The 27287-nt window shown below is 41.5% G+C and overlaps 1 protein-coding gene across 2 annotated transcripts in view; it reads left to right on the top strand.

The window, feature by feature from the left end:
* Positions 1-27287, top strand: part of coro7 (coronin 7) — a 114069-nt gene that overhangs the window by 12252 nt on the left and 74530 nt on the right. For both annotated transcript variants that reach the window (XM_040157664.1, XM_040157656.1), the window contains exons 8-9: positions 20342-20425; positions 21150-21232. In XM_040157664.1, coding sequence (XP_040013598.1) covers positions 20342-20425; positions 21150-21232 — 167 coding nt within the window. The remainder of the gene's footprint in view (positions 1-20341; positions 20426-21149; positions 21233-27287) is intronic.

The raw sequence follows: 27287 nt of genomic DNA, 5'->3' as shown, positions 1-27287 counted from the left end.
AGCGAGCAGTGAAAAAGGTACATGTGGATTATTTTCTTTGTGGCACGCTTACAGCTGTGTGCCTTGTGCAAAACAGAGTGTGAGTACAGTGCGTTTGTGTCTGTGTTTGCTTAAGTAACAAGAGCTGAGTCGGCTGGCTCCTCTCCAGTGTTTGAACCTAGATGTTTACATCAGGTGTATCAGTGTTGAGGTCCTTTTAACTCACTGCTTTTCAGCAGCCTATTTTAATTTTCTGCATTCTAAGGAATCTCTTTGTCTCTTTCTCAGCACACATGCAATGAGGACATCAAGCACAGCTTTTCAACAGTGCTCCAGATCGCCCGAATAAATACTATTCCAGGTCCTTGGCTACTCCATGTACTCTGTTTAACAATTGACTTGGAGTAATTCAAATAAAATTGCACTGAAGTTGCATTTAAATCACTGTGCAGCCAAAGGGCCTCATTAGTTATGATTAAATCAGTATTGGGTTGTCTGTATGTCTGAAATGGCGTCTCCAGTAAGAGGCCAGTGGTTACTGGTGGCGGGGATGTGCTGCTGGGACATTCCAGCCAAGTCTATGGCATTTTTGACTTCATTAGATAGTTGACGGCGGTGAGCAACAGGCCATATGTGGAACAAAAGGAAAAATAAACAAAGGTCTTACGGCAGAATTGAAACCAGGAATATGTTATAAGATTTAGTTTTTTTGGTATGTGCTTTAGAACAGTGGTTCCCAATTCCTGGGCCACTTGTGGTGTTATGCAACTAAGTAAATTTAATCCAGTACTGTAGCCTATTTAAGTACACTTTTAATGTACTGTACTTGTACTTTACTTGGGTATTTCATTTCGGTGACATTATACTTCCACTTAACTACATTTCAGAGGGAAATATTTTACTTTTTACTCAACTGCATTTATTTGGCAGCTCTAATTACTTTGCAAGCTCAAGTTTTACATAGAAAACGTGATTAGTTTATAAAATATTATGCATTGTTATAGATTAAACTATCCAACAGTATATGAAGTAGCTAATATTAGCCTTACCTCTACCAGTAACAAAATACTGGGGCTTGACGAAATGATTTGATTTGACCAATAAATAAATAAATAAATAAATAAAGGTAAAGAATATTTATATAAGTTTCATGTGGGCTGCATTTTTACTCATCCACCGAGATGAGGAAAATATTTTATTTAAAGTTGGTCATCAGTACAAGACGTAACTAGTCTTTCATCTTCACTTTTCAGCATTGAGCAGTGCAAGATATTTAGCAAGTAGCCACAATTAAGGACAGGCCGAGTAAAGGTGTTCCAGTTTTTGTTTAGTTTAGTTTTCAATGCTTGCCCACTGTCTTTTTTGTGCATTCTCTTTTCTTTCCCTTTTTCTGTCTTTCTCTTTCGCTCTCTTTCTTTATTTTCAAACTTGGTAACAAGAAAAAGCCCTCAAGAAGACTAATGAGAGAGACCCCTCTGTCCCCTCTGGCCGGTCCGCAATGAAATTGGCAATTTATCAATTGTCTGTGCGGTGCAAAAAAAAACCTTGCTTTCGACTTCTGGGCCACCAGGACCTGGTCTCACTGCCATGTAGAGGAGGACCGAGGAGCGCGGAAACCTGAGTCAGCGCACTTCCCTACTCTGCACTCCGCACATGGCTTCACCACCTCAAACCAGAGATATGACCCAGTTTAAAGTTATTAGAGGGCTCCCTTTTTGGTTTTGTGCTCTCTTGCTTTCTTGTTCTCCCTTCTTATCTCTCTCAAATACGCAAGGTCCTGCTTTGGGAGGCTTCAGTTTGGAGTCCTCTGAGAGCAGAGTGGGAAGAGCATCACCCTGACAGCTTTCAGATGTGTGACTGTCTCTCCGGAGAATGGGAGAGCCACCGCCACTCCTATTAACACCCCATCTGCAGATGGGGGGTTTAAAGGGTGCGGGTGATGAATCTTAAAGACACTCAAACATGATGAGGGCAGTAATTTGGATGCACCGTAGAGTGTGACGCTCTAATTTCTACATCGTATAATGTAACACAACATTTCACATTGTATCAGTGGTTTAAAGGAGATTCCATATTGTTTGTGCCTGATGCAAGGGCATATTCAAAGACTTTCTCCACTTTGTATTTTGATCAGTTTGTTGTTGTAGAAGTTATGTGATGCCAGGAGAAGGCCAGTGTGGCCACAGAGTAAACAGAGAGGGGCAGATATGTGTCCAAACTATTTGAATTTGTAACCTCGCTGGGAGGTCTGTTTGGTTTCTCGCATGAGAGCCAGTCGGTTGCCCTCATCAAGAGAAGCCACAACTCTTCCCTGAAAAGATTTCTGGGCAATGATATCTCACGAATGCTGCAGAGCACTAGAGTGAAACATAATTTTCTCTTATTTTGAGGTGGAGTTGAAGTGTAGTACACTAACAGAGTGAAATGTGAACTACCAAAAAAAAAAAACCATTATCTGACGCAAAAGACACTGACTTAGTATCACGTAACATCTGCTTACATTTGTTTATTTCCGTCTAATGTTTTTAATCAATTTATTTTCTGCTACTAGTGCCTACCTAACAATCCAAAGGGTTCCTCAGGACAAAGGCACTGAACTAGTTCATAAGACGGGCTGTCTGACCGTGTCGGACATCAAAAGTGTTATTGTTCATCCGGAAAGTTTTGGAAAGTTACAAAAATGGTTGGACACTCACATGGCCCCTAATCTTGTGCTTTCTAACACCGAATATGAACAGGAAGAAACCCATTGGGGTCGAATACAAAAACTTATCTGAATGCAGCCCAGACAGCAGCTCTCTTTTGTCTGAATATGTGGGACACAACTAGTGTATCATTTGTAGCTCTAATTAAAAGCAGTTGTCTGATTGTTTTGGCGAAGCTCTTCCACCCAGAAAAGCCTGGAAATATCACGTAACCACATTCTATTTAGCACATTTTGCATTTAGGTGGTTATCAATCACTGGTAGATATTGCACCAGTGCTTCATAGCCACCTGAAAATTGGTGCAGTGTCTGCCAGTTCCCCATTATTTACAGATGTGAAACATCAGAACTTGTAATTTCAATTGGTTGTCATGAATTTCAGCTGCCTGCTGATAAACTTGGACGTTTTTTTTACTGATTTTATCTGGGGAGGAGGTGTACCTACATGCCCCCCATCCCATCCCACGATGTGGGATATGGCTCCTGTGTCCACTGGTGTCCTGGTTCCACCCATGGCAGCGTATTCGAGTGGGGCTGGCTCATCCCTGTGGCTAGCACTGAACTGGGTTCTCCCCTAGCCAGGTGGGGTAAATATAGATCCTAATTACAGCCCTGCGCTCGCTGTATTTATGGGAAATAAGACTGTGCAGGGTAATTAAGGTCTTGGACAGGAGGAGCAGTATATACTCCATCTGTAATCAGTCTCTTAGTGTGTATGTATGTGCACGAGCATACAGACGGTTGTATTTAGGTAGTTGGCACAATTAGGGAGAGTGTGTGTCCGTACATGTGGCATCTTTTTCTTCCCTGTCCCACCACTGAAGGGCGGAATGAATTTCAGATTTGAATTTTGTTTTGTTGTCTTTTCTTCTGTTTTGCCTGCCTTTCTCCTCTTTCCCCAGTCAACATTTAAGCTAGTGTATTTCATATATCTTCCAACATAGCTCTTGGCGTAAGAACTACAAATAGATTTTAATTTTAACTAATCACCAGCTTATGTCATCTGAAGGACATGGGCCACTTATGTGACTTAAAGCTCAGTGAAAAAGTGAAAAGGTGCAGATTAAAAAAGCACTTCTTAAAGGCCCAGTGACTGAAACTGTAGTTAACATAATGTTATTAAGCTATTTTCATTAGTGTTTCAGGCTTTTCAAATCATTAAAATAGACACAAAACAATTAAAACCTTAGATTTTTTTTCCAGATATAAATTACACACAGTGTAAGGATAATAAAGTGGTGAATCATGGAGTACCAAAGATGAACACTATACGACGCCTTAAAGCTGTATTTTTACTCTTTTCTATACTGGGTTCTGTCCTCCCTGCCATAACATCCCTACACTGGCCTCTTGTTTTCAGATGAGTTCCTTTCACATCTCTGTGTAGTTAGGAGTCCTCCACCCTGCTTTCCTGTTCTGAGACCCAGCACACAAGGAGAACAGGCACATTTACTGACCTGGTCCCAGTGGGTTGAGGTGTTTTATGGTTTCTAAGGACACGTGCCTTTGTGGGCATTTGTTTCTCATCTCCTCTCTCCTGTCTTATTGTATCTTTTGATCTATTCCCAATCTGTCTGTGCATTTGCTGAGTTTGTGATTCTGCATCTGAGTGTTTGTCTGTGTGTATACCATGTGTGCTTCAAATTACAGTGCTGAAAATACCCCTCATAGTTTTGGGCCAGTGCTGGCCGTAGAGCTGTCGATCTGTGGTCGCTGGAAAAGGAGGGAGACAGGAAAAGGGAATAGTTTACTGGACTTGGGGGCCAGATTCCTCTTTTTCAGCTCAAGCTTCTGCTGCTTTGGGTGAAATTAGAGAGGACCACGGGCTGGAATGGGTTTGGACTTGAGGAGGGAACGCTGGGCAGGGCCAAGGAAAAGCACAGCGGTTTCACTGCTATAGGTGGGTGCGAGCAGCCACTCATACCATCTTTTATATCCTGCCATAAATTACACAGACTGAACTCTCATGTAGGTGTGTATGTGTGTGTATGTGTGTGTCTCCATACTTCTTCTCATTACAAGCATAATAAACTACATTTTGTACATCTGTATTATCTGTGTGTCTTTGAATTCTTATAATTGGAAAAGTGTGTGTGTGTGTTTGGGAAGTGGAGGCCGGCTGTATGTGTGTGTCCATGCTCAGATTTCTCATTACAGGCAGAATAAACTACCAGCGGGCACGGTGATCTTAGTATGTGTGTGTGGACTCTGGCAGGCAACACAATGAAGCTCTTTGACTGGAACAGAAGAGTTTAGATTGTATGACAGATGTAAACCCAGAGGGAGAGCCATGAAGGAGAAACTTTTGGAGAGATGACATGAAATGGATTAACTTAATTTTGGCATTTGTTCCTTTATATTCTGTTGCTTTGATGCTGTTACTCAATGTGTACTTTTGCGTTTCTCCGTTTACAAGAAATGAGGGATAAGCTGAACTGAACTGCCTGTAGTATGTTTTCTTCTACTTGGACAGATGTCACTGTCCCATTGATTTCAGCTTTGTGATATCTGTATTATAATCCAACTGATAATAAATATTGATAGGGTCGATATTATCAGTTGACATTTTTACAGTTATACTGGTATGATCCATGTTGGCAAAGATGAAAATAATCTCAACTCAAAGTCCATTTAGTAGCTGTTCTTGAGCTTTCACTCATGTCTCAAGATTCTCATCAGCAGATAAAGTTTATCATATTTTATAATTATGCGATATTAAATAATAAGTAATAGTTTATAATTCTTATGTCAAGTTTCACATTTTTGTTTCATTTGCATTTTTATTAGTTATTATCTATAATAGTCTATGATGGTCTAAGACATCTATTCTTCAAGGTTCAAAAGAGTATCTCATAAAATGTGCATCAGATTACAATACAGATGTTGAAATTCCCTTCTCAGTCTCAAAAATGCGTGGTATTCTCTTCGTACCAACACATTATTTCTTCTCATAGAATATCAATGCTTGCCTGAGAATGGAGCATTTTTAGAGTATGTTTAATACTAACACAACAGGGATACACAGTCAACATTGTGAAATATGAAATATAACATCTGAGAACGGGGGCTCATTCCAAGAATATGTCACAGTCTTAGTCAACACTGAGCTCCAAATTCCAGATACACAAGCTGCCTTTTTTTACCTAAAAACCAAGACATAAATGCTTCTGTGTTTCAAAAACTATTCCTCTGTATAGCCAATATCGGCATGATAACGTGATTTAATGGCTGGTCTCTCATGCACTTTTCCTGCATGTGTAGCATGGCTGTTAAACTCAGATTTCTACTGCTAAATATGTGTTCAACATCAATTTATCTCTCTAAATGTAAACATTTCATAGCAGAAATATTCCTCTCTACACACAGTGGCATTCTACTCACAACATGTTTGCCTCCCCAGTGAATGCGTGATGGCATAATGCACACAATTTAACAAAACAGGTTAACATATAAACTGACTTTACAAATATTATGATGACTGGGAGACATATATTTTTCCTTCCTTCATACCAAGACCATGATGCAGTCACATCCTCCACTGCATGTAGAAATCTCAAGTCATGATACAGAGAAAAGACACTTGGCAAGAAAAATGTCTTAAATTGTGCAATGGTCAAGCTGCCAATTAGTAGGCTGACCCCCATCTAACCACTGTAATCCCTATGCCTTTTGACCTTCTCAGGGTTAATAGAAATTAACCTTTATGTAGTCAGAGCTTGGCTTATGTAGTCAGAGCCTTTGTCATGCTGCATCAAAATGCATTTAATCATGCTGTGTGTTAACATGCCTGAGATGAGATCATTTTTGCAGATCTGTTTTGTTTTTGTGCAGACCTAAGTTCACATATGTCTCCTTCTGTCTCTCCCTGCCCTCTCTCATCCCTCTATCTTTATTCCTGTGGTTTGTCTTTCTCTGTATGCTTACCCTCTTTCCCAGTGACTCCCATGCACAGTGCTTTGTGCCTGTATCTTTCCGTATTGGACCCTGCTGGGGTCAGGACCTGGTAATAGCCAGTGTTTAACTCAGCCCAGATGTTGTGCCCCCCTCCTCCTCTTCTCCTTTCTCTCTCCATCTCTCAGCTCCCTGTGTTACTGGCCGCCTCACTGCCAGTGTTAGTTAAAGCTTGAGGGAATCTGGCAAGGCTGACAGGAGTCTTTCCTAATAAAGGGGCAGGATTTCTCGCTGTCCTGGACAGCTCAGCAGAACAGTGGCATAAAATCTGGATATTCCATTCGCTGAACAGGATGGAGTCACAATTACGATTGATCCATCAGAGCTTAGTTTTTATGACTTAGCTCCTCTGTGTGCATATTATCTTTGAAAATAAGGAGATAATCTTGCCTTGGGTTTGGTTTGATATCATGTTTGAGTTACGTTTTGTGCGTCTAGGCATAAACAAAGGGATGAATGTTGGTCATTCTGGTTGCTGGAGAAGCAACTGATTGGGTCAATAAGTCCAGCGCTGGGGATTTGAAAGTCTTTTAGCTACTTCAACTAATGAAAAGGGCTTGTCTTTGTGTGTGTGTGTGTGTGTGTGTGTGTGTGTGTGTGTGTGTGTGTGTAGTGTGTAGTGTGTAGTGTGTAGTGTGTAGTGTGTAGTGTGTAGTGCGTGTGTGCAAATGTTTCTGGTGGTGTGTGCTTAGGGGTGGCGCTGAAGTATTTTTTTTTTTTTTTGGAGGAAAGGGGTAGGAGTGGGTGCCAGCTGGCAGCGATGGAGCTCTTTGCTCACATGTGTATGTTGTTTGTGAGTGGAGGCCTCATTAGTGCGCTTGGTGCTCTGGGACTCTTAGTTTCCAGCTTATTAAGGCCCCCTCACACACATGTGGATGACACCTGGAGCCAGAAATGGATGACGATTAGCTCTTTCTCTTGCTACATCCTGAGAGTGAAGATACATTATCATGGGAATTGGCGCTTCTTCAGCCGTCAGTCATGTGTTGTCTGAAACTTTCTGTGTTTTCTCAGAGTTTACGGATGAGAAGCTGAAAAAAGAAGCTAAGAAGAAAGATTTAATGACGAAATAATCAATGTTACTTGATAAATGAGATAAGTCCACATGGGAATTGCTTGTTTTGGGAACGTGGCAAGTTTTTGTCATCATTTTTGAATGAGAAAGAAAGCCTCTTGATTGATATAAGAAATGAATCATAACATTGACATCAGCGCTTCCAAATCAGCACAGTTTCAGCATCTTACAGCTCCCATGTGACTAAACCTCAGTTTGCCCTCTTTATCTCTGCTTCCCTTTTCAAGAACTACAATGTGGCTTCAATCACCATCTGCACTTCTTTGCTTGGATTATCCATTGTCTTTAAAACAGCAAATTGATTCTCTGTCTTTGCTTTAAACTTGGCCAAAGCTTGCCACTCCTGGAGGTATTACAAGAGCAGCCAGAACAGCAGAATGAGATGTGAATTGGCTTGTTGTTAATCTTCTGCACCTTGTGTTGTTTTTATGAATGATCTATTACTGTGGTTTATTGTGAAGTGTGTGGTTTTGGGGTATGCTAGTAACTGAAGGCAGCAGGCGCTGTTTGTGTGTGAAATGATGTTTGTCCTAAGAGTCTGGAACAGGTAGGATTGTGTGCATCAGACCTCTGTAGGTCATTATGGTGAGTTGAGTACATATAAGAGATAATGCCTTGTGCATATAGTGACATACAGTATCATAAATATGTTACGCGATCATAGAGCAACAGCAGAAGTACACCTGTTGTTGTTGATGTGAACTACATATACATCCGGATACAGTAGGCCCCCAAAGGACGGACTGAGAACAAGACCCGAGACAAAGCTGAGACCAACCTCTGAGTGCTCTGAGGGAAATAATTATCCTGGACAGCCTGTGCACTTCAGTCTGTGTTTCCTCCACATGCTAACTTAATCATACCGGTGGTTAGCTAGTTTCCATTATTTCAGCAGTCTTTAGCAACTGTAATTATTAGGAGTACCCAAAACACTTTGCAGTTTTCTAAGCTTTAATCCAATTCTCTATGATGACCTTGTTGAATGTAATGTCAAACTCATTATTAAGTGAAAAAATAAAATTGTTTATGTGGTGATTATATAATTAGAGGTAAAATAGCAGAACAAATTAAGCTAAATAACAGCAAAGTGGTGTTTAACTGAAATCTAACAAATTCTAGCCATAAATCACTGTTGGCATCTGAATAAGAGAGTGTAAGTTGAAGTATTGCTGATATATCATAACAGTGAGTATGAAATAAGGTTAAGTACAGTTTAATATCGGATCATCCTTTTTTAAATTTGTTTTACCACCTTGGCTATTTTTCCATATTACACAATCTCAATTAACCTACCGAAATTGAGCAAATTGACTCATCACTCAGTCACAGTCAGTACTAATTTACATGTTTCTGATTCAACCTTGTGAATCAGAAACATGTGAATCAGAAACATTTTATGAACCCCGAAGTAAACACAATATGTGTTTTTAAAGTAAAGGGAATCCTCGTTTTAATACTATTCAGCATAAACAGCGGTGAATGCTGCAGATACATTAACTCAAAGGTCCAATTTAGACAGTCCCATAACTCCCCCCGTAGTGTCTCCCTAGGGGTTATTTTAGAAGAATGCACTGTAGCCCAGTACAGCTGCTGTTCACCGCGGGTTATGAGAATGGGACACAGGTGCGCATACCTGCATTGATGCTGAATGTTTTTCTTCTCAGACGTAAAAGAAAATGAGCAGTGTTCTATAACATAATGATTTCCTAAAAGTTGAGTATAGGGGGCCCAGATATGTGGCTCACACATGTCTTATAAATGCCACATCCTTTTCCAACAAAAGCCAAATTAGGTCATCTTTTACTAATTGAGCTTCTTAAGACAACACGTTCTGCTACAGTTTGTGGTTTCATGCAAGAGCTAAATAGAAGTTCATCCTGAGTGAAGCTTGTTGAGTGTTGGGGTAAAGTTAGCATTCGAGGGCCTTTCATAGTTGGGAATTCTCTGCAGAGCGCTGTGAGCAGCGACAGGAAATTGAGCTGTTTGTTAGCGTAGTGTAGATGAGGTAATTAATCAAGCTGTCAGTCAGCTACATCATGCTCTGCTGCTGCACATACAGTATGTCAGGGGTCAATACTTGGGCTGTGGGCATTGAAATAATACCTAGTGTGTAACAGATAGAAGCCTCAGCATTGGCCTACATGTTACACACTCCAGCTATCACATTGTACATTTATGTCCCTTTAGGCTATCACCTGCTGCTGCAATTATAATCACATCAAACTTGTTTTTCTTCCATCTTTATCTTTAATATGAACGATTTCTCAAGTCCTTGAAGTTGATGCCAAACGGTCCACTATTACACTTTAATTACAGCAAAGAAGTTATAGATTAAGAAAGGACTGTAAAACAGTCCAACCAAGCAAAGGCCTCTAGTATTTACACAGGGTAAAGGATACCATGATTATACACAACTGACATGCACATGACATGCCTTGCACATATGTGCCTCCTGAGCATGTCCCACTGTGCACAATTCATGCTTCTATACAAATGTGTGGGGGTACTGGGGGATGATGTGAAAGATCTATGATGTGGTTTCAGGGAGGGAGAAAAGCCAGCCAACTGTATCTTTTGCCAGCAATGAAAGAGCCATAAATGACAACAGGCAGTGAAGGGCTGGGTCAGGCCATAATGATTGATGGGCTTCATGGTGTCTCCAACCATTTGAGCAGGATTAGTTGTGTGTTGTGTTCTCCTGCTTTGTCTAATACACCCTGTTTACATAAGATACCCTCCAAAGAGTCATCTCTTTGTGTATACGGAGCAGGTCTGGTGTGCAGATTCTCATCAGCCCCTGGTGTTGGAGTTCTTGCTGTCGTCAGCAGCATCATTCTTTCCTCTGTCATTTGTACTTTGTCCTGCCCCATGGAGCTCTGTTAGGATTTAAAGGACCAAGCCACTAAGTGCATCTCTAGAATATTCATTACTTGAATCTCAACCACAATAACCATCAAAAACTCCAGAGATCACTAAACATGCACTTGAAATCTCCTCTGGCTCTCCAGTGCTTCTCTTGGACTGAAATGTAGATTCGGGCAATTCAGTGGTCCCATTAATCATGTTAGTTTCAGGAACCGACTAGCTCTGTATGGTGCTCTGATCCAAGACCAGTCTCTGCAACTTTGGGTAGTTTTCCTGGAGGGGGCCCCTGCCAATAGGCACAGTGGAGTTGGTGCCAGTCCCCCTAAATTGCGGTGCAACAGGGTCCAATCAATTGTACCCCAAGCCCCAGAGAGGGGTGACCACAGCTCAGGCTGGCATGGTTGGCTGGCTGGATCTCTGACTGTAGCCACACAGCCCAATTAGCACCATGGCTCAATAATCACAGTCTATTTACCACTTCAGTGTTTCGTTTCACTTAGCATGGCAGTTAAACTGATTTGTTCGCCCAGCCTTGACCAAAAATCACAATGCAAGTCTGTCTTACAGCAGCCCAAACCTAGTATTCAGAAACATTAATGAGGACTGGTTGGAAAACATTTTATGACATCCCGATGTATGACTCATGACTTTACTAATAAAATTAGACAACACTGTGCAATTAAGGGGTTATTTACTTCCCATAATTACATTTTTACACCACTAGTTTAGCTGACCCTGTTTGTGGGTGCTTTGAGAGTCTGAAAATGTATCTCTCGTCAATCAGTTATGTTAAGGCAGATAGCCTCTCCTTGTCTGTAGTCATCCAAAATAAGCAAAATAAAAAGCAAGTGATCTTTGGCTCAATCTGTTGAGCGAATGTTTGTGCATGGATAAAAAGTAACCTACACTGGCTCAGGCTGGGTAATGGTTTTTACACCTGCCCCCACAGACTCCTCAACAAATACATGTGCTGGATAAGATTCCTTCTTCACCAGCAGATTGAAGTTGGCAGGACATACATTACTTGCAATGTTTGTTATCTGTTTTTTGGCCATTCACTTCCATGGATCAATCTCACCTGACACATCCTGGAAAGGTCTGCTTTTAAAAGATTTCTTTACAATTGACAAACCACAGCCTTTAGAGATGTGCCTACTGCCAAGTGTGTCATAGCTGTACGGTAACACCCTCTAGAACTGTTACCACTCCTTATTCTTGGAAGCAGGCAAACGTTTGAAGGGAGGAAGGTATCTAAAGAGGGCTTATACTTTAACTTTATGCCCCTAGCTCAACATTGTAGATACATGTAGATAGGGAGAAAGGGGAAATTTGAAATTGTATGGGAGTTTGAATACACAAAATGTTGAAAATATGCTTCATTTACCCTAAAAATAGAATAAGACATGATTGTAGATGATTATAGTCCTTTTCATTAAGGTGATGTGGGAAGTGTATGAATTTAAATATTGATGATAGAACAGCGACTGAAGCAAACCAATGAATCTAGTAGCAGTGGAGATATGGTAGCATAGTGCCAGCTTTCGAAAGCCTACACCGGTGAGAAAGTGGGGCCTCCTGCACTGCGGCTACCAGAATGCTGTTCATACAACGTCCATTTTCCTGCCTGTATTTTTAGCCACTCATGGACAAACTACACATCTTATACTCAATACAGCCCTGGATCGCCTATCTACCCTGTACTGTAGCACTCTTCATCTCTCTTTCACTGCATTTCTCTCTTTTTCTTGCTAACACTTCAGCATTTTCTTTCTTTACACGTCTGTCATCGGCTATCCAAAAGGGAATTGATCTCTTGTTAAAACCCCTTTTTCCATCTACCTCTTTCTCTGCTCTTGATTTATTTTTCCATTGGGTAGAATTATTTCTGGGACTGGTATTTTTTCCTGCCCTCTTAAAACACAGGGTGACGTCTTTGTGGCGAGCAGTCAGTGGCAATCAGTCTCTAACAAAGTCTCCATGCAGCACAAAAACTGAGCCAGCTCTCTGTACTGTTGGCCAGAAATGTGTAATTATTGAGACAGAGGATTAATTCATGATATTGTTAGAGAGTTTTAGGCTTTGGCTTTAGAGCTGAAATAATTAGTTGATTAATCAAGTAGTTGATTGACAGAAAATTAATAAGTAACTATTTTGATAATTGATTAATTGTGCAAGAAAAAATATATAGAAAAAATATCAGATTACGTCACCTTGGGCTCTTGGAAACTGTGATGGACATTTTTATAGACCAAACAATTAATCGATCAAACAAGAAAATAATCTGCAGATTAATCGATAATGAAAACAATTGTTAGTTGCAGCCCTACTAATAAGGATTTTATTAATTGGTTAAATGTAGTTTTCTGTTTGATCTCTCATGATTTCAGTCTTGTCTGAAGCATAAAGTATAACTGTAACAATATTCATGACAGCATTGCACCTGCCACCGTATAATAAAGGACATATAGCATATGTGATACAGAGGACATGCAGTATTGGGGAGTGTGTAGGATGAGATCAATCTCTGTGTCCTATCTTTATCCCTCCACACTTGTTCCAATTAAGGCTAGGAAGAAGACTATGAGGAAAGAAAAGAAGAAAATCCAAACAACTGGTGCAAGGAAAAGACTTCTGGATATCCCATTCTAGCAGGATACTATATTTAACTGGGGATCTGTCCAGTTCATATCACTGGACCCTCCCCAAGGGCTGCAGCTTGCTTGCCTGGTGTCTGCAGAGTAGACCAGGCCCTGTAGCTGTGGTCATTGTCTCCTTGGCTCACATCACAGCTAGTTTTTACTGCATGGCACTTCTCATTTGAGTATGTGAGGTGAATCAGTAGAAGTTGTATTTAGCTGAAATTTTAAGTTATAAATTGGTTTTAATGTATTTGAATTTGAATTTTGCTGGTAAAAAGCTGATTGGAAATTGCATTTACTGTATAACCTGACACTCTTGTGAATCCGGAGTTCAAAATGTATGAACCTCACGTGTCAGAGGGATCCTTCTCAGATTCATGCTATTACAGCTGCACCTAAGGATTTACTCTATGTTGTCATTCCCTTAGATTACACTCCCTGCCCAGCTTCTGACCTTGCACATTAATTATTATCTTCAGGAAGGGAGAGAGCAGAGAAAGGAGAAGTATGGAAAAATAAGAGAACAGCTTGTGGCTTTTGGACTTTTTGGAGAAACGATTGAAATGTAAGATGGTTTCAATTAACGGAGAAAAAGTGGCAGTAAGGAGCAGAGGACATAAAATGGCTAGTTTGATTTCCATCTTCTACACTCCAGGTTCTCCTCTTCCTGACCCCCCCTTCTGTCCCAATTCTAGGAGCCCAACTCCTTCTGTAAAGTCACAGTTACATTCATGGTGGTGGTGAATCCTGCACAGAAACCCAACTTAAATGGGCCATGAAGACAGAACAGGATGAAGGAAACCCAGTAATTGATGAAAAGACTAATTAGCCCTAGATGAAAGGACTGAGAGGGATTCTGTTTCAGGGGTGATGAAAGCTACAAGGAAACAGTTATTGATTAGAGGAGGGGAAATTAAAGGGGGGGGAAAGATTCTGTGAGGAGAGTGCAAAGATGGAGGGGAGAGAAAATGAGGAGCAGGTTTAAGAGATGAGTGGCGGCAGCTAGGGCTATACATGGTGTAGTGTTGTCTGTTAGACTCTGCACAGCACAGCAGGGACAACTTGCAAACAGACGCCTTTGTTACCATAAACTTCAGTTACAGTATGGCAGGAAGACTATACACAGGAAAAATATGCATATTTACAATTAAAAGTTGAGTCTTGCAACCAACTTTTTAAACAGGTGAAACAAGTCTGAGTTTCTTAAAGGAAAAGTCTGACATTTTGGAAAATAAGCTTACTTGCTTTTTTGCCAAGAGTTAGATGAAAAGATCGATGCCACTCTCATGCCTGTACAGTGAATATGAAACTACCACCTGCAGTTGCTCAGCTTAGCATAAAGACTGGTAATAGGGGGGAAACAGCTAATCTGGCTCTGTCCAACCGCAACTTGTTGTGTTACACTTAAGTTTTTATACGGATTAAACATGCAGAAGGCAAAAAGTGAGTTTGAGAGCAGGAAAATTTGATTAACACTACTCTAAACACATATTATCTGACTGGAAGATCTGCCCTTATAATGTATTATAAGACTGGATAAAGTTAGAATTATAAACACTTTTATCTTCCAGCACACTGCATTAATTTCTGCACCACTGGCACCCATTGTTAAATACTTAACACCCCTACTGAGCTGATACACAGAGCTGTGGAAAGACAGACAGATAGAGAGCCAGTGACAGAGATAGAGGGGAGTGCAGAGATTGTGATAGTTCCCATATGTCCATACAGACACCTGATATTCGTCCCAGTGGGTGAATCAACATTCTCTGTGAGTGACACAGATGTGCGCTCCGTCTGTTGAAGTTCAGAAGTTAAAAAGCTGAGGGAGAAGGACAGAAGGAGATGAAGTGATCCTCATTTGTTTATATTTGGAGAGGATATTTAATAGACCTATAAAACCATAATTGGCTAGACTGCTGACTGGCACTTTTTAGTGTCTACATCTGTGTCTGCAAAGTGTTTAACCTGAGTGTAAACCCTGTCTGGTGTCATTTGAGTTTGATTAGCATTATGGTAGCCAGCAAAGCTTTGATCCTTTTTTTTTTTCTTCTTCTTCTTCTGAATCACTCTCTTTGTAGCTGTTAATCATAGTCCATTAATTTCACTGTTTAACAGTCTGAAAAATATTTTTTCACATCTTGATGCAGACACCTGTGTTGGTAATATTCTTTTCCCAGATGTGATGTCATTTCCTCTACCTCCTTTATTGTGTATGTGAGCCAGTCATTTGACCAGGTTTTACTGATTCTTTATACCTCCTCTGCATATTTTGTCAAGTTATTAACCATTCCTCTCTTCTCTCTGTTCCTTTGTGTTAATTCCATCAGTTTGGATCCTTCGTTCTGCTATCAGCTAAGGAAAACATTTGTCTTATTTTTTCTTTTTCTCTGCCCCCCCCCCCTCTCCTTTTCTCCCTGTTTTCAGGTGAATCATGATCGATTTGTAGCATGTTGGTAAGGTTCAGCCGTTAGGAGGGGGGCTCTAGGTGAATGGGATTTGAGTTAAATTTATGACTGCAGAGGAGAGATACTGTTTGGCAACATTTATATACACACACACAAGGTCCAGATGTGGTGTCCTCTGGCTGCCCTGGGGTGTTAGTAGTTTCGTGTAGCTCTCTGATGGCTGTGTTGTGCTTCCATAAGCTGAAACAGTTTATTGGGAAGGGGTGAGCGGAGGCCCAGCACAAATCCCTAATCCTCAATTGCACTTCTATCGCTCCAACTGCCAAGTGCTACTGACATCTTCATTAAAAGGCTCAAAGCTCCACGTGCCTTCAGATCCGGGTGAACGATGACATCATGGTGGGGCAATCTATGGAGCATGCATAGCTGTCAGCTGTGAGAGCTGTAAGGCCGGTTTTTTTAGCCTTCAGCCCTGGAGCTGGCGTGCTCAGGCAGAGTAGTGAAGGCCTGAGGGATGCTGTAATGGCAAAACTAAACCTGTCTGCTTCAGAGACGGTTCCCAGAAAGGTGATATATTGTCAGTATTCTTTTTTATTGATCCCATGAAGGAGAAATTTGCCTTTTGGCTTCCCCAGTCCACAGACAGGTCTAAAGGCAGAATAACTATGGGTGCGTTGTGAACCTTCTGTACAATCCTAATTGCCTTTTTAGCCATACTGGTGGCATGGCTCTTGGGATGACATTGTCGGTCTGTTGGTCAGTCAGTCAGTCCACCTCTTTCAACCATGCTGTAATATCTCATCAACTTTTGGATGGATTGCTATGAAACTTTTTTCAGACATATATGGTCCCCATTCGTTGAATCCCATTGACTTTGGTGATCCCCTAGCTTTACCTGTAGTGCCACAAGCAGGTTAACGTTTTTGGGTATGAGTGAATTGACTTGTCATCTATTGGATGGATGGCCATGAAAGTTGGTGCAGATATCCATGTCGCTCAGAGGAAAAATCCTAATGAGTTTGGTGATTCCTTGACTTTTTTTCTAGCACCACCATGAGTTTGACATTTGTGGTTTGACTTGAAATGTCTCAACAACTGTTGACTAGATTGTCATGAAATGTCGTACACACATTCATGTTCCATTGAGAATGAATTCTAACAGCCTTTGTGATCCCTCAAGTTTTCATCTAGCCTGTCATCATCGGGTAATTTTTTTTTTTGTCCAATATTTTGGTTTACGACCAAATTCCAGCAAAGGTCGTGACATTCTCATCAGCCTCAGCTGTTCTTTGTGTTTGGTGCCAATTAGCAAATGTTGGCATGGTAACAAACTAAACATAGCTGGTGAACATGCTAAAAATGATACCTGCTAAACATCAGCATGTTAGCATTGTCATGGTGAGCATGTTAGCATGCTGATGTTAGCATTAACCACAGCTGTGCCTCAGTAGAATATGGTGAAAAGTGATGATGCAGAATTTATGCTGTTTACTCTTGCATGTAATAATAAAACAATTGGAATCTCCTGCTGTTAGCCAGAAATATGAAACAGACACCACATGTTGCTCCACATGTGCCAGTGTTAAACAGCCCCTGAGCAGATTAAAATAGTCTGTGCTCAGCTTGTTCCTAGTTTGGTCAGAGTGCCAGTTCTGAATTGTTTTGCCCCTGGATGGAAATGAGCCAGTGGTGCTGGTGTTGAACAGCTCAGTGGCAGTGAATTCTATCCATCTCTGTTTATAACATACTGGCCTTAGCCTTTCATTCTCCTTCCCCTGCTCTGTTCTGATCTATCGCTTTTTTGGAGGTCTTAGTTTACTCTGGATCTCCCCTGTACATCTGGGCTTTTTTTCAACAGACTGACTTGCATGGACTTATCAAGGCAAATATGAGTTCAGTTACCTGTACAAGGCGTACCGGCTGACTACAAGCTGTAAAATGATCCTCAGTTGTGACTTAAATGTTTATTCAATCCAGGACTTATTATCAACTCTGTCAGTGCTTTGGTAGCGTAACTTTAGAAATGTGTTTGAGAGCCAGGTCAGTAGTGTGTTTGCTAATCCCTCATCGTGGATAAAGTTATTTGGGAGTGCACCAGGAGCCAGAAAACATCTGTATAACATACAGATGTTATCACATAAAACACTGGTATAGACAAAGACGTATCATCCCTGAGAGAGGTGCATAAGTGCACATCTGAGAATTTCCCTTTTAAAACTCTGGTTTGATGTTGGCATATGCTCTCACAACTTATGTAGCAATGTCAAATCCCCTCATAGCTGAGAACAATAAATTTAGTTTGGACCACCAGTGTGGCCAATAAGCATGCTTCGACTGACTGCTGACGACTTACAGTTCATTCTGCTTCACTGACAGGGATGGTCCCAGCACAGGAGTCTTGGCCTAAGCTGTACATTTAGCAAAAAAAAGTCTAAAATTTTGGGAAGTCTAACATTTTCATGAACTTGATCTCCATCCAATCCAGTTAGACAAGATTTATTTCCATTTCATCTCATTGTATACTGAACAGAGATGTGTGATGCACTTGTTCAGACTAGCATAGCTTAGAAAAAAAAAAGATTAAATTGTTGAGAAGATTGCTACCACTGTCATGTCGAGAGCGATGATAGATTCAGGAGGCAATTACCTTAGCATAGCGTGAAGTCTGGCTCACTCCAGACTTTAAAATTTGCCTAATAATCACTCTACAACTCACTTATTTACCTGTTGTAGCTTGTTTGTTTAATTTTTGCAGAAACAGAAATGTATAAGTTACTATTTATGGTTTTGGGGGAATTACATGTTGTATATTTTAGTTGAGTTGTTTAGTTACAACAGTGCACATACTGGGCAGCCTCTACAGGGACATGATTTTTGAGTTGCTGCATGTGCTTAGTCACTGGCCCAAGTGGTTGTTGATCAAGAAATGACTCATCCTAAGATCATTTCTCCATATCTCTATTTGCTCAACAAAATAAGATGCAATTACAGTAACCTCACAGGGAGGGGAGTGAAAAATTCCTTTTCACTGAAATCAATAAAACAGCAGTTTGACAGACTAAAAATGACCACCCTTATTCTCCATTTTCTTCTGTCCAAAGATGTCCCACAGTGGGACTCCGACAGTCCCACAGAAAGCTGACATGTGCGTGTCTTTTATTTTCCACATGTACTAGAGTAAGAAGCACCTCGGAGAGGTGATTTAGACAGTTTAAAGAAATTTAAATAACCAGACCCTCCATTTCTTCATCTCAGCAGTCAATTTTCAAACCACCAGGCTGGGCGTGTTGCGTGAGTGACATCAGAAAGGAGAGAAAAGGTGGGGGTTTGAGTTAAAATTGATAGGGCCCACATGTGTGCTGCCCTCCATGCGCACATGTGCTTTTCAAACTGGATTTAATATTCTGTGTTCGTCCCTATTCTTCCAACTGTTAGCTTCAGTTGTGGTTTGGCGAGTGCTCAGTGGACATAGTAGTATGTTAATGGAGGTTGTACAGTTCAGGGCCCTGTAACCTACCTCGCCTTCTGGGGTGCAACATGGCAGCTCAAGTTCTCCCCATTTGTTTTTACAATTTGTCATCTGTGGCCATTTAACAGTGACACAGGAATGAGGCGGCACACTCTGTAGAGGTTGTGAGCTTTAAGCCATAGTAAATAAGCCTCTGTCTTCGTGCCATGCACAGACGTCCGGCCACACTCCTCAGGGTTATTGTGGCCATAAAAATGACAACAGTAATTTGGGGAGACACGGTGGGCTGAGGCTCTACCGGCTCTGTTCCATGGAAAGTTCATCGCTGACCTCCATGCCTTATGGGAAAGCTTAGGGTAACTCTAGTATTTAGTACACAGATAGCACGGGTCCAGTAAATGACTGCGGCTGTGAGACATTACAAGTACTTAGGACCAGACAGATAAGCTCTTATTAGCAAGATTTTAGGGAATTCTAAAACCCTGGTTACTAAGCAGTCACACTTTTAAGTAGTTGAATGACAAACTGGCCTTGTGCATCCTGTCTCATCTTTTGTCCTCGCCTCCATAATTACAGTACATCTATGGATTGATTCAATAGCAGCCCAGTGCTGAGTACAATACATACAAGACCCCGCACAATCAACTTACTTACATGCCCCCTTCTACTTGCCTCTTGCTTCTCTTTAACATGTTCTCTTTACTAACATTCTCTCATTTCAACACTCTCAGTTGTTTTTAGCCATTACCACTGACGACGTGTCATTTGCGTTTGAAGCCCACCTATCAGACCCAGCCTTGCAGTAGTGTTTTGAAACATATTCCCCATGGAAACAGCGTAACAAAGTCTCACCACCATGAAGACACACACAGACGCAGTGTCAAAGTGTGGTAATCTAAGCTGCAACCAGGGCAGAAGTCACCTTGTCTGCTACATCAACAAAAACAAGCGATCCTTTCATGGGACAAGTCCTGTTCTGTCCAACGGCAGGGACCTGTCAGAGGCACCTGCGAATAGTCCAGTTTGTCTTCCTTCATCTCTCTTTTTCTCCTCCCTGCAAATCATTCACTCATCACACACCTTGTTATCCTGAACTATACTTTAAGGTTATGTTTAAATTTAGGGTTCATCATAGAGATATTGACTTAATGAAATCGGGAACAAGTAGTCAAGTTAGATGTGTTTAATTTGTCTAATTGTGATGCTCTTGGGAGTGTCTGAGTTACATTTTTGCACTGTTTGTCCCGTAGAGCGCCAAGAGTCTTCAGAACAACAAGGATTCACGCATCCTGTGGGCTAAGGATGACCTTTTACTGACCACTGGCTTTGATATGGTGAGAAACTCTTAGACACTGCTTGTTCAGTGTGTTTTTTACATGTCGTAGAGACCAGAGTCATATATATGTGTATGTGGTAGGTAGTGGTTTTGAAGACTGATACAGATTGAAATAAGTTGCTATTAGCCACTTTTTTGTGCCAGTATTATTCAATATTATCCACTACCAATATAATTGCTAAATTAGAGAACTATTGTATAAAATTGGGGACTACATTACTAGATTAATACTTGGAAAAAAATTAGAGGTATATATGAATGTTTAGGTACAAAGCAAACATTGATTTAGGTCTTAGGAGTAAGCCTGATGCTTAATATGGTCTGGCCATTGAGCTGCTAGCCTTCATATTCACCAACACTGTTAGTTTTATCAATCCAGACTCACTGGCTGGGTCCAAACTTGCCATGCTGGCCATATTTAATTTTTGAATTTTAATAATGAAATTAATACCCTATACAGCATTAATTATGCAATGATTGTACACTTTTGTATGAAAAAAAATCCCATGCAATCCATTGTTTTGCCTTTCCTCTCAAGAATATTATGATCAAATAACATTGCACCTGTCAGTGGTGGCCAGAACTATCAACCCTTTATATCGATACAAAGTGATTTATTGGTTTAACCCTTGTATGTAAGCTCTATTTCTTATCTCTTGGTGTGAATTTCTGTGTCTGCCTCTGTTTACAGTCATTAATATCTTATGTTATTGTGTGTGTAGATGCGTAGTCGGGAGGTGAGGCTTTGGGACAGTAGGAAGCTGAGCTCTTCTGTCAGCTCTGTGTCCCTCGGCACTTCCAGCGGGTGAGTACAGCATCAGTGTGCAACCAGTGCCCCCCGCAACTGATTGGCCCAGTCATGACACTGACAGTGTTACACTTTAATGTATGTCAGTGAGAGTCATCTGTTACAGAGTGTATCTGTGTGTGATCTGACCTACAAACACACATACACAGTGTATGTGTGGTATGTGGATATTAGTGCATGGCATATGTGGAATGATGTATGGAGGGCCACCGCACATTGTGCAGCTTTCTCGCGGCTGTATGGCCTGATTGGCAAGCAGACCTCCCAGAGCTCTGACACTGTCCCTCCACATTCCTGCCATTTCCTGGGTCAGAGCCACACACACAGAGACTCCTATCCTCTCTCTCAGCAGAGGAAAGAGTGTGTGTAAGTATGTGCTCTTTGTCCCTCTGTCCATAACCACTGTGAAGGGTCAGGCAACAGCAGTAGACACACTGACACTTCTCCCTTCAGCTCACCGCTTGTCATTTCTGCTCCTGACCTTCTCCTGAACGCTTCGTTTATTTTTCCAAACACGGCTGCTGAGGACTGGAGGAGAGCGGGAGCGTGGCCGGGCTCCAGAGAGGAGAGGAATGGAAGGATGGATGAAGAGAGAGAACAGGGGGGGTGGGAGTGAGGGCTCCTTTGTCAGATCCAGCTCATCCATTTTAGTATAAACAGGTTGGCGGGCCAAGTCACTTCAATCCAGAGCTGACCAGACTTTAACAGGTCATGCAGCATGTTGTGATGGATTAAATAAATTTATTATCACAAATATTACTGAAAAAAAGGCAGTGAGGTAGCAGTACAGACCACTAAGAGAGAGAGAGGTATGCGTTTGTTCTCCCTTTTCTGTGGGAATGGCTATGACAGCACCGATTCCACATCTGTTCTTTGTGAGTCTGTATGTGCCCATGTTTGGTTCTAGCAATGACCAAAAAGTATGAAGATGTACAAGGTAGATTTTTGTAGATAGTGAGAACAGTTTTTATTGGCCCAAGACAATCACATGGAAGCAGTCATTGTTTTTCCTTGCCTTTGGAATTTGTGTATTCGAGAGAGAGAGAGACATTTAAGAGCTGACACAGCGGGGTCCTAAAGAACAACCTCCGCTCTCCCTCCTCCTTCTGCCCTCATGCTCGCCACTCATCTCCATTTCCTCCACTTCCTCTTTCATTTGAGTGAGACAGATAGATGCCTGTCTGAGTGCCTCTTTGGAATCCATCGCATTGTTTGGTGCCGGTATAATTTTCATGGAAATGGAGGATATCTGATGCCTCTGATGCCATGTTTTTTTAACCTCCTATTATCAAAGCAAATATGTTTTTCGTGATATTCATACTAGATGCCTGGAAAAATCCCCACAAGACACTTTCATATTCATCAGGAGCTGGGTGTCTGCTAAAACCCACAGTGTTAATTAGTCAATTTTATTGGAAGAGTTGTTTCCCTGGTGCCTTGGCTCGTAGACAGAGGAATGTTGAAGTTTACTTAAAAGTCTGTTGCCACCGTTTTGTACATGTGATGATGTCGCAGCTCAAAGAGAATGTAATAACAGCGTGAGGATTTATACAAAATTGTCCTGCTCATCTGGGGACAAGCTGTTAAGCATTCCTGATGCATTTTTACATAGCCACTGTCAGGTTTTCTTAAACTTTCTCAAATCAAGAGAAGAGCAGATCATCTTGAACTTATTAAATGCATTTCATTAACTTTGAATTTGGTTTCCTGTATTTTGATACTAGTTGATTTGAAATACTGTGATTTTTGCATTGGATGTACAATAATTGCAAGGGTGTGTGCTGACTCGTCTGCAATATGTCGTGTATTAAATCACTTCAATCATGCTATCATATGCTGGGATGGTGTGTCAGAGAGCTATCAATCCCAAGACCACATCCCCTCCATATGCCTGCAGACCAGCACTGATATAAAACAGGTAGACAATCAAATGACAGATGAGACCTTGCCCTTTACTGCCATTCTTGCTTTTCTCCTTACTCCTTATTTCTTGCATCTTCTTTGCTGCAATATTGCCTTCAGCCTTCTCTCTCCCAATTCTTGTTATTTCCCTAAAGCTTTCTGCTGAGCCTGAAAGATACCTGTTTAAAATTTCTCAAAATACACCATTTTGGTGTTTCTATTTTTCACAAAACCAGAGCAGTTTTATTAGAGTCTGGTACAGTAGCTTTAGTGCCCCCCCCCCCCCCATTTTCATTAAGCTCTTTTTAATATGCACGAAATACATACATTTGTCTTATGTTAAATAGGTTTGTAAGGGACTCTTTACGTTTATCAACAACTTATTATACGCAATCTCATCCCTCTACCCACATTTCCTCCTTTATTCTTCACCCACTTCCTCCTTGCTTCTTGCTCTTTCTAAATGCAGCTGCAGCTTTTACCAAGGTCTCGTCTGGACGTTTGACCCAAGCTGCTGTTACAGGCCGAGGTTGTGTTTATGTCTGGTCATCTCCGCAGTGGGATGCGCACAAAACACTGTCAAAAATAAAGACGTAGTCTGCAATGAGTAACCGCTGATAAGAAAAGTGGCTGGCCTGTTTTTAGGAAATGGGCAAGGTCAAAATGTTCAATATTGCTGGCTGTTTACCCAGAGTTACTGTATCTGTTTTTATCGATGTTTTATAATGCATCTGGGGGATGGAGACTCGTGTCTGGGCCTGGATCCAGTATGCTGGACACTATTTATTCAGTATCTCACTGTGCAGTGTAGTCCTAGTTCTTAGGCAAAGGCACCATACCATCTAGATTCATCTTGTTCCCTTCAGCAATGGGCTGCTAAAAGCCCCTTTGGTTTTAATTCTTTGTTGCATTGTTTTTATCATGGTGGGGGTTTCTTTGGATAATTTTGTTCTAGCTCAGCATTGCCTCAGTGCACGTCTCTTGTGTATGACGAAGCAGCTATGAAAAAGACAAAATGTAGTAATCAAAAAGAAACCTTGTCTCCATTTTTCTCTGCACTTGATAAATTGAACCATGAGCAGCTGAGGAAGCTCTAAGTCAAACATCCATAGTGGGGCATTTCCTCCCTGTCATTTTAGGCCTGAGGTGCACATAAAGATGGATTTGTTCTTTTTTCTTGCCTGTTTTTAATTAAATGGCTGTGGTAAACATGGTGTGCAATTGGAGCACCAAGCTGGCTTGTATCAGGTTAGCTGTGCTCGTCCACAACATTCAGTAGGACTGTTTTCTTTGGAGTGTCACAACAGAAAGAGGCCCGGGAGCATGAGCCAGTAAAATAGGGTTGTGGGTGGAATATAATTTGGATGGCGAATAATGGAGGGGAAATGTTTATTTTTTGGTTGGGGTTGAAATGGGAACTGCAAAATTGAGGCATGGAGGGTGATGAGTATGAGAGGGGTGTTTTTAACTGCGTAAAGGTAGCTATTACTGTAGGCCAGTTTTCCATACAAGCTGCGGATCCAGGACACTGGAGAACAGCATGGATCTCTGTTCACTGATCTCTCCTTCATACTCTTCCCTCTATAAACCTGAACTGTAATAATGAGTTTAATTGGGCCTCTAAGCCAGCTGCAATCAGCCAACTTTACAACTGGGCACGATTGCAACCAGCTTGCTGTGTAAATGCTTGAGATTTCATGATAATTATCCATACTCCCCTGCTTTAGCAGCAACACACACAGATTCACCACACTCACGGAGTTAATACAGCAAAGTCTTCATGATGCGTGTCTGTATAATAGCTTGTAATCGTGTCATAAAGCTGACAGTGAGTTCTCCAAGGGTCAGTTGGTTAGGACTCAGCTAACATGATAAAATGGTAAACTCAGAAAAAAACCCTAACTTCCGTAATAGTCCTCAGCTACTACCAATGTTCTGCTCCTCTCCTCAAGCACAGAAGACGTAGATGAGTCATTTATTGTTGAAGTAGGTTTTACACACACAGGAATTTGACCTCCGCATGTAACCCATCCACGAACGCACACACAAACACACACACACACAACACACTAGAGCATTGAGCGATCAGCACACACCCGGGGGCAATAGGGGGGGTAGGTGCCTTGCTAGAGGGTACTTAAGCAGTGGATGTTGCGGGAGGGGAAGCGCTGTTCACATGACATACACACAAGTGAACACATGTTCGCGTACACATTCATACAAATTCTTTTGCTCCTCGTGTCGGCATACCTCTGCAGCTCTGTCTGTCTTCTGGCATGAGGCTGCTTAAAACAGATTGCTGCGACCTGGTGCCCACTAGTATCCAGCCTACAGATTGGAGAAGACATAAGCCTGTCCCTGGAGAGCCGACCCCACTGTTTTCCCAACCCAGTCACGAGTTGCACAAAGAACTCACCCTCTGAGGCAAGCAATGCTGACATATTGTGCTATTAGCTGAGAGAGAGACTTTTTGTGTTCGATCGATCGGAAGGCCCCAGGTGTGATGCACGTACTCACAACCCCTGTTGATTTTCCACCGCCTATTTCTGTGTGTTTTTCTACCAGGGTCATGCCTGAGAGCAGGGCCCAGTCATTGGGTGTAATTGAGCAAAACTCTCTTTAATCAGATGGATTGAGAAGAGGCCTGTGCCCCAGAAGGGAACCAGCTTTTTACAGAACAGCCGCCCCTTTCTCCCGCCCCAGCCCAGGCAATTTAAAATCAGTCCCAGCTGAAGGCTTTCCTGTGGGGATTAGGTGCAGCTGCAGCACAGCTAACCAAACCAGACCACAAAAAATGCCACAGAATGTTTGAACGATAGTTCTACCTCGCTCCTTTCTCAGAGTTCACTTTCTAAGAGAAAATGGTGCTTTGTTGTTTGGGTCCAGCTCAGAGACTCATGTATAAGGCGGAGAGAAAGGCAAAACTATAATCATAACGTGATCCTCCAGGTCAAATCAACAGTTCAGCTGCTGCACCCCCTCTCCAAGATGACCTTGGGGGATGGGACAGGGTAAAGGGTATGTGGCCGCACACGCTCTGTCAAAGAACCTGAACTTTGTGTTCTGACAGTTGAAACATGGCATCTGGATCCTGTTATTCATTTTGGGGTTTTGAGTTTGTGATTCAGTGGAGGGGGAGTTTGAACAGGAAAAGAGGATGAAAAAGGAGGAGGAGGGAGCTCTGAAATCTTATATGTTTTTTGGAGATATTGTGTTTCTATTAGCTTTTACAGGCTTTTCATGGAAGCTCATGTGGCAACCCTGCCTTCTTTTACTTCATAACACCTCATCGGTGAAAGTCCTCTGTTCCTGTTTCAAGCCCTGTGATCAACTAAAACAGCAAATGTCCCATTATTCCCGGGACCTGCTAACCTGTCAAAAATACAGCCTTTATCCTTCAGTGATTCCTTTCTTTATCCTCATCTGGCAACCTATTAGACCTTTTGTCTGTTACCATTTGTCCCCCCACTCCTCTGTTACTCACTTTTCTCTCAATCCTCCACGGATGAAATGGTGACGGGGAGCTGAGTTTTTGAAGGTGCGTCTATCTGGATTTTCTAATTAAGTATTTTATTTTTTTTTTATTTTTTTAAGAGCAAAGCATAATGGAGCCTTTCATATCTGGTAAAAAGGACATGGAAGTATGTGGAGCGTTTTGCAGGGGATATTCAATATAATTCACAGAGGGTTTTGATTTCATCCCGCAGGTATGTGCTCAGGACTCCAGGGATCAGAAGGACCCTTTTGTATTAACTTGCCACAGAAGGAAAAATAGGAAAAGTCTCTCTCTCCCCCCATCAACTACGTCCTTTCTTCCTACCCCCCCCCCTTCTTCTCTTCCATTAACCTTTACTTTCCTTTATTTTTCTTTTATGGTTTGGGTTATAACTTAATTCAGACTAAACTGGAGATGATTTGTCAAGGGAAGCTGCTCTGCATCATGTGGCAGTGGAGAATGTCTTAAGACTGTTAAGGTAACTGCACAAATGACTCAAACTTGAAGGCTTTTTCTGGAACCTCGCTCTAATCTATCTCAGTTTTGGAGTTTGAGACAGTGTCAGACTTAACTTTCCATCCTTTACAAAAACAGCAGTACAGTTGCACTTGCAGCTGCAGATATTGCTTTTCTCCAACATCTGGAAAAGTGTCT

This window comes from Xiphias gladius, chromosome 3, assembly GCF_016859285.1.
Source record: "Xiphias gladius isolate SHS-SW01 ecotype Sanya breed wild chromosome 3, ASM1685928v1, whole genome shotgun sequence".
NCBI lineage: Eukaryota > Metazoa > Chordata > Actinopteri > Istiophoriformes > Xiphiidae > Xiphias > Xiphias gladius.
Note: the sequence above shows the minus strand (reverse complement) of the source record. Positions and strands in the feature narration are given on the sequence as shown.